This window comes from Hakea prostrata, chromosome 3 (genome assembly GCF_041222555.1).
Source record: "Hakea prostrata isolate BN-2017 chromosome 3, UWA_Hpros_2, whole genome shotgun sequence".
Lineage (NCBI taxonomy): Eukaryota > Viridiplantae > Streptophyta > Magnoliopsida > Proteales > Proteaceae > Hakea > Hakea prostrata.
Genome location: NC_142602.1, coordinates 52238445 through 52247468, shown reverse-complemented (window position 1 = coordinate 52247468; position 9024 = coordinate 52238445). Strand labels below are relative to the sequence as shown.

The 9024-nt window shown below is 33.8% G+C and overlaps 1 protein-coding gene across 1 annotated transcript; it reads left to right on the top strand.

Annotated features, from left to right (window-relative positions):
• The first annotated feature begins 301 nt into the window (after positions 1 to 301).
• On the top strand, positions 302 to 1729 carry LOC149022452 (short-chain dehydrogenase reductase 2a-like). Its single transcript, XM_089147286.1, has 2 exons — positions 302 to 407; positions 502 to 1729. Exons 1-2 carry the CDS (start codon positions 325 to 327, stop codon positions 1340 to 1342), a joined length of 924 nt encoding a protein of 307 aa, XP_089003412.1. The 5' UTR covers positions 302 to 324; the 3' UTR covers positions 1343 to 1729.
• Positions 1730 to 9024: the final 7295 nt, after the last annotated feature.

The following is a 9024-nucleotide window of genomic DNA, read 5'->3' as shown; positions in this document are numbered from 1 at the left end:
GTTTGGTGAGAATCCGCTATGAGGTCAACCCAAGAAAAGAAAAGAGAATCAGCTATGAGGCATGAGGGGGGCCAATAATCTTCGTCTGTTTTAGGGGAGGGGACACTGCTGGGAAATTTCCCATCCATTAGGGAAGACCGGTCCATCTACGGAACCATTCCTGGATTTTCCTATAAATTCCTTCTCCCCTGTACTAGTTATTCATTCATTCATTCTTTCAGCTCTTCTACATCCATCTCTCTCTCTCTCTCTCTCTCTCTCTCTCTCTCTCTCTCTCTCTCTCTCTCTCTCTCTCCTCTCTCTCTCTCCTTGTCTTGATCCACCATGTCTCCCCCAATGATGTCTGAAGTAGCTATTCAAGGAATCCATCATCTGGGTTGGGATAACAACCACTCCTTCCCGAAGAGGTACCATCTCTCTTTCCTCTTTCAAGAATAGCATACACACAAACACATTGCTAGCTACCATTTTTATTGATTTGTTTTCTTTCCTTACTTGTAGGTTGGAAGGAAAAGTTGCAGTGGTCACCGGAGGAGCCGGAGGGATAGGAGAAGCCACCGTGAGGCTTTTTGCTAGAAATGGTGCCAAAGTTGTGATTGCAGATGTTGAGGATTCATTAGGATCTGCACTTGCAAATTCATTATCACCTTCTGTAACCTTTGTTCATTGTGATGTGAGCATTGAAGAAGACATTGAAAACTTAGTCAGTTCGACGCTTTCGCGATACGGCCGGCTCGACATTTTCTTCAACAATGCCGGAGTTCTTGGAAATCAATCAAAGAACAAAAGCATCCTCAACTTTGATGCTGATGAATTCGACCGCATAATGAGAATAAATGTAAAGGGGGTAGCTCTTGGGATGAAGCATGCTGCAAGAGTTATGGTTCCTAGAGGGACTGGTTGTATCATCTCCACCGCGAGCGTCGCCGGCGTCATGGGAGGTTTAGGCCCTCATGCTTATACTGCATCAAAGCATGCCATTGTTGGGTTAACCAAGAATGCAGCTTGTGAGCTTGGAAGGTATGGGATTAGGGTCAACTGTATATCCCCATTTGGGGTTGCTACCTCCATGCTTGTTAATGCATGGAGAAGTAAAGCTGGTGGAGATGATGATGAAGAAGATGAAGATTCAATGGACATTAGGGTTCCTTGTGAAGAAGAAGTGGCCAAGACAGAGGAGTTTGTGAGAAGCTTGGCCAACCTCATGGGTCCAACATTAAGACCTAAAGACATTGCTGAAGCTGCTCTTTATCTTGCAAGTGATGAATCCAAATATGTAAGTGGTCACAACCTAGTTGTAGATGGAGGAGTTACTACCTCAAGAAATTGTGTAGGCTTATGAAGCTGAAATACAAGAACACTTCAAGCTGTAAAGGTTGTTTATTTTTTTGTTCTTTTCAAAATCATTTATGTAATCCTATTTTTTAAAATTTCTTTATCCTGAAAATTTTAATTTAGGATTGACATTTCAGGTCATCTCCTCCAAGCTCACAAGAGTGTTCAGAGTTTAACATTTATCTGTAAACTAAAATTTATAATATCAGTACAGTGTATCTTATAGAATTAGGCAATTTAAAGAGATATATTGTCTTGTATCCCGTATCACGTATTGTATCGTATTAATTAATACATTTTAATGCAATCCATTACGTATTCTTTAAAAGAAAAAAAAAATGTACCAATAAGTATCGTATTAATTCCATCTAGTGTATACGTATTGACTAGTATTCTACCGTATCATGTAATATTTTAAAACTTATTATAATACCAGTCAAAAGAGATTGATTGGGTCAATCTTAAAAGTGTGAAAGCATGTATAAACTAGTCAAATGAGACATAATCTTGTTATCTGTCTGAGTCAGTATGGTTTCTATGAAGGCATTTTTAAATGTTTAAGCTCTTTTTGCTTACCCCTACAAACAAAGCTGGTATAGCTTTCACACCTTAATTCGAGGTGAACAAAGTTGGTATAGCTTTCACACCTTAATTCGAGGTGGAATTGTAATTAAACTTAAAAATGACAGATAAATGCAAATCAACAAATTAATGGCACGCTTAAATAGAATCATCTATTTGTTTATTGGGTTGATTCTGGCTTAGAGTGTAATTTCAAAATAAAAAATCACAATCCAACCATAGTTGAATCCAGAAAAAACCTGAGATCAAACTGAAAATAGATAAAAAGAATTCAAACCCAACTTGAAACCTATAAGAGTCGCACTATTATAGATGTCTCATTAAGTTTTTATATAAAATTTTAAGTGTTAAATAGAAGAAAAATTGAAATCAATCTTGAAAAAAAATTTATATAACCAACAAAATAAAACTACGTGGAAATTAAAACCAAACCAAAACCAAACTTTCCTTACTAGTTTGATGTAACAAGGGGCTGTTATTCTAAACCTCAGACTCTTTACTTGTTTGGCTCATTTACTTTTCTTTCTCTCTTTCCAAAATAATGTTTTTGGCCTTAAATTAATAGACAAATGGGAAGTTGACTTGAAGACTCAATGTGGACATTAAAAAGAAAGAAAAAAAGTCACCCTTTACACCCAAGAAATTCATGAATCCAAACAACCTAGAAAGCCTAAAGGAGAATTCCAACTTAGTTGGTTTTGACTTTGAAAGGCAATTGGGCAAGGGCAATTGGGCAATAGTCAAGGTGTTTTATTCTTCCATAGTCTAACATTGAAGTCTTATAACTCTAATTTCTATTGTTCAAAGAATCTCACACCAGCCACTACATTAGAGACAAGGACTTGAAAATTTTGCTTTTGTTATTCCTCCAATTCATAATATTTCTTTATTCTAACAAACAATTGGCGTGTTTATATATTAAATCTTAAAATGGTAGTCATGACTATGTTTGAGTTATGTGTCTAAATTAAATGATCGTCATACTGGGTAAGTGTAGTCATGATAAAGATAGAATATATATATATGTACACATATATGAATGTGTCCACAAAGAAACTCCTTGCGTGTTGATCTTCAATATGTTATTACTAAATGTGTGTATGTGATAGTCACGGGTCACCTTAACCTTGTGTGTAAGAGGAGAGGAGATTATCACTGTGAAGTTTGAACTCATTCCATGCCAAGTATGAACTCATTCTTTGGATTCAGATCATGCATGTGGACTTTCTTATTTGGGCTCATTAAAGAGTAATTTATCCGTGCCCCAGGTCGTGGATGCTTGTATATGAAGGATTTTGTGTGTAATATTTAATTGCATGGAATGTTTTTAGGTTCTGTTTGGTTACACGAATCCAGAAATTTGAAATCTTTGGATTCATGAATGCAATATTTATACCCGTTTGGTTGTGAAAATCTCTAGATTCATGAAATCTAGAGATTCATCTTTTTACACTAAAAACATGAATCTGTAGATTTATACATATGGGGTGAAATCTAAATATTTCATCCCTACTATAAAAATGCTAAACATTTGCGCATTCACAAAAATTACAAATGGATACACAAATTTCATTCCACATATTTGGTTAACCAAACAGTTAATTTTATAAATTATGACTCTATAGATTTGAACTCTCTAGATATTTAAAATCTCTAGACTCATAACCAAACAGGCCCTTAAGGGTTCTATAAATAAGTAATTATTTTTTACTAAGTGTTTTTAGTAATTATTATTATTATTATTATTATTATTATTTTAATTTTATTATTATTGGTACAAGACAAGGTGTGAGGAGCTAGAAAGTAGAATATTAACTTAATGGGGGTGTTGCAACACCTTGCGAATGTGTCGTAGCCTACAAGATATTCCTTAACATTGAGAGGAGAATCACAAAAGGAAGTCAAATACAATTCAAATAGCATGAGCTTCTTCAACAACCAATCCACATCTTTATTAGCCTCCTTATGCTAATTCGTCACCACCTGTTCATTGATCTCCACAATCGTTTCCATGAACGTCCCCCCCCCAAGGAGGCATGGCCGAAACAAGTTTGATGGCCCTTAGAGAGTCGGATTCACCAATGAGCCTAGAAAACCCCATCTCCCTACCAAATTGGAAACTAATTTTAACAGCCAACAACTTGGCATCCAATGTCGAGCATAGTCCAATGGATTTGGCAAAAGTACCAAGGAAAATGCAGTCAGTATTTTGAATGAGACCCCCCCCCCCAACTTGCATGAGTCCAAAATATGGGTCACATCCCGCATCAACATTCAACTTCAGAATGTCTTCCGGGGGCAATTGCCACTTAATATCCCTCGCTACCACAACCTAGAGAGCCATTTTAATTACAAAGAAATTCCAAACTTCCATGGTCACATTATAACAATCTCGAATCACCATGGCACCTTGCATTACCTAATAGAAGTCTGCATCAAGGACATCTTGATTTCACTACTACTAGAAGAAGTAGATAGTACACGAAAAGAGAACCGGTTGGCAAATTGTTCTAACCCTGAGATTTTGACTGAAGAGTTTAATTGGAGTATATCCAATCCTTGAGGCTCTCTTGGAAGAAAGTAGGTGTTGGAGCTAATGACAATGTGTGAAAGACTTCTAATATTTTTAGAAGTCCTAGGATTAAAGCGTCCAATTATACATAAGTTGAAATTGTAAAGGACTATACATAGCTTGTATCCTTTATTTAAAGATAACTAGTATCTCTCATTAGTAATTTGATGAAATGAAGACTTTCATGCCATGGATGTAAGTTCCCTACATTGGAGGTCAAACAACGTAAAACCTTATGTGTCTTCTTCTTATTGTGATCCTTGTCTTTATTGTGTGAGAGGATGAGTTTTAACATGGTATCAAAGCGTATTGGAAAATCTTTAAAATTTTTTTATGTTGTTTTTTTTTTGTTTGAACCATTCGAGGTTTCGGTTGAGATCTGTCATTATTACCTTTAAATCCACTAGTAGAATCAAGAGCACTAACGATCATTTGGCCAAGTCCTTGGTTCCAAATAAGTTACATATTGTAACACCCATGACTAAAGCAAACGGATAGTCTTGAAAATCAAATATTGTATAAATAGGGAGATATGCATAGATATGCATAAATAGGGGAATGAAAGACAAATCAAATATTGCATTTGTGATAGAAAATATGAGAATCAAATTGGTAGAAAAAAAGGAAGTGCATATCCCATAAATATGAGAATAAAATTTGTAAAAAAGAGAAGTAAATATCTAGAAAACTAAGTATGATAATACAAGAAAATGTGGGAATTTAGAAGGAAAGAATATGGAGGGAATATTGATGAATATCGAGAGAAACTAAGTATGGGAATACAAGAAAATGTGGGAATTTAGGAGGAGAGAATATAGAGGGAATATTGAGAACAGAGAGAAGATGGATGGTGAAAACATGGAGTTTAAGAGGAAAAAATATTGACCGGAAAGAGAAATTAATGGTGAGTATATTAAATAAGACAATTGAGAACCCATATTGATTAAGCAAGAATAGAGACGAAAGACAAGAGTGCAAGGAATAAAAGAAGATAATATAGAGTATTAAAGGCCCTCTATCTAAGGGTAATTATTTTTTTTGTGATTTCGCTACAGTAAGTACAATCTTCATCAACATGTTATTGTTTTCTTTTTCTAAGATCAAGTTTATAATTTTACTTAACTTATTAGTAATTGATTCTTTTCTTTAATTTACAATTTGATTTTGAGTATGAATGCGTTTTAGATGATGTTAGATTTACATAATTTATTAGGAATTCTATTTTTTTATTTAATAATTTGATTTGATTATGAATACGTTTTAAATGATGTTCGATTTACATAATTTATAAGTAGTTTATTTCTTCTTTTTATTTAATAATTTGATCTTGATTATAAATACGTTTTAGATAGTGTTCGATTTACATCAATTTATAAGTAGGTTGATTTGTTCTTTTTGTTTAATAATTGATCTTGATTATGAATACGTTATGATAATCGATTTACATAATTTATTAGTAATTGATTTGTTATTTCTTTATAATTTGGTACTAAGTATAAATACATTTTTAGATTATGCCATATGATATGTCTTTGATTTTTTTAGCATTTTGTCTTGGAGTATAAATATGTATTTCTTTTAGATTCTATTTTACGAGATTATCATGATCTACCAGTAAGTTATCTCTTCCTTGAATTTACTAGTCTGTTCTATAAGCATGAATGTGTCTTTAAATTTGTGTTTTATTGGATTGTTTATTGTTGTATTATGTATTGATTTGGTAAGAAATATATTGAAAATTCTTTTTTTTTTCAAATGATTTTGCATTGTTTGCATATGATTTGTCAAGATATGTCATAATTATATTAACATTACGTGTAATGTCGAGTTAGTAAATGTTTTGGATGAAAATGTATGTTAAGGTTGTATAACGCACGCAGACTATGTAACGACATGGAACATACGTTGATTCCAAAATATTCGGTTAGGGTAGGTGGATATTAGATTGTGGAACACGCGCATGCCATGTAATAACTTGGGACATTCTATCGACCTTAAACCATGTATGCATTTGGGATGGTAATCGGTTTTTGAATGAGAATGTATGTTAGGGCTATGTAATGCGTGTATGTCATGTAATGGCATAAAACATTGAGTTTAGATGGATGTTGGGTTGTGTAACGCGCGCAGACCATGTAACGGCATGAGGCATCCTATAGATCCTAGACCAGTGAGGGTGTGGTTTATTTATATCTTCTTAGCATTATTGAGTCTCATCCATATCAGTGGACATGTCATGACTTCCTCTTTTTTTCCGTCTTTTGTACTTATTAGTTAATTTTATTTGTATAAGATTGTTATTTAATTAAATATACAATATAAAAATAAATGAAACGATGATATGTGTTAGGTTGTATTTGCTAAGTTTCTTCCTAAAACTTACCCTATTACCTCTACAGATGATGGAATTAATAAAAGGGATGACGAATATTTGGAGGATGAAGATGAAGATCATGTTTACTACATTTCTTAGGATAGAGTAATGTTGAAAATTTTCATTGGTTGTAATTCTTGGCATTTAGATGTTTACTTGGATTTCATCAAAACTATGAGACAATTCATGGAAGAATTTTAGATTTATATTTAAATAATTTCCATTACAATCTATTGTATTCTTGGTAGACTTTATTTACTCACATTGTCTATGGATAACCCTCTTAGTGTATTTTGGTTAATTACCTAAGTAACGTCGATCCTTGATCAATGACGGTTTTCTCCTTACATGGAGATTGGGATGTTACATAGACTATTATAGTACATTTTTTTTTCCTTCTGTGCATTAAGATAATCTTGGAAGTTGTGTACAGTGGTTAAATAGGGGGAAGTTGTTTACGATGTTTTAAAAAAAAGGGGGGTGGTTGGGGAGGGAAACAACTAAGACATGATTTGAGTTTGATGGATGAATTATCATTGCCTTTTAGTTGAAGGACTATTAACTTTTTGATGAAGCGCGCCAATAGTTTCTTGGTTGAAGTGCCTAGATAAAGTGTAAGTGCCATTTTCTTTCTATGCATGAAGTGCAAGTGTCGGAAAAGGGTTGGATTAAATCATTAAACATCAAGTATTTCAGTTATATTATTGATATTATTCAATTGTGCTATTATATTTTGGGAATATTATTTGTGCCGTTGTTCGGAATCATGCCTCAAACATCATCCTGATGGAGTTTATGTATTTTGTGATGTGATGTTTAATGAATCCCACATGTTCTTTCCTACCAAGGACCAACTTCATGGGGAAACTCATATCAATGCTTTTGGATTTCGTTATAGTGGTTTTATTATTGAAGTTTCTCCCATACCAATCATGTTGGACAATCTTAGAGATGACAGTAACAATGTCATTGTCCCTGACCATCAAATTGAAGTTCTCAAGGATCAAGTCAAAAATCAATCAGGTGTAGGTTGTGGATGTTGTTCTCGTTTGCAGGTATACATAGTCTCACAACCTCCATCCAAATTCAAACAATGTACAACTTTGCCAACTATCCATTTCAGGCACATATATATATATATATATATATATGCTATGATATTATATCTTCAAGCTATCACACTTTTGTTTTGGTTAATAATGCTCACAAAGAGTCCACAAACTTTCTTGAAGCTGTAAATTCCCCTACATGGGTGAACGATATAAATGAAGAACTTGAAGCACTCAACAAAAATCATACTTAGAATATAGTTCCCTTACTTGGGAAGAAATCTGTTGGATGTCTACGGGTCTATAAAATGAAATACAAGAATGATGGATCCATTGAACAACATAAAGCAAGTTTAGTTGAAAAAGGGTACACTCAAACTTATAGGGAAGATTACAAAGAAAACTTTGCTCTAGTAGTTAAAATGAATACTGTTAGTGTTTTGTTTTCAATAATTGTTAATTGTGGATGGACCCTATTTCAAATGAATGTGATAAATGCCTTCTTACATAGAGATTTGGCAGATGAAGTATACATGGACATTCCTCCTAGTCATATTAGTGAATAAAGCTGGAATGACATGCAAAATAAACAAAGTTGTAGATGGGCTCAAACAGTCTCCATGCGCATGGTTTGGTAAGTTGAGGTCAACCTTTATGGTTTTTGGATTAAAAAATGTGACTTAAATTCTTCATTATTTGTTAAAAGAGTTGCTCAGGGCACTGTGATTGTTCTTGTTTATGTTGACAATATTGCTATATCTATTGAAAATCCTCATGAGATGATAGCCCTCAAAAGATACCTGAGTGAGGCATTTGACATTAGAGATCTTGGTCATTTACAATATTTTCTTGGAATTGAATTAGCTTATTTTAGTAAAGGCTTGCTTATCTCTCAAAGGAAATATGAGTTGGATCTATTAAAAGAAACAAGGAAGTTGGGAGCAATAGAGACACCAATGGACTAGTAGCAAAAGGTGTAGCATCTATTCCTTTATAGGATGTTGGAGGTTTTCATAGATTGGCTAGATGTCTAATCTATCTCAATGCTACCAGACCTGACCAGTTATGTAAGTCATAAATTATGCATTGCCCTACTGAAGGTCACATGGTCC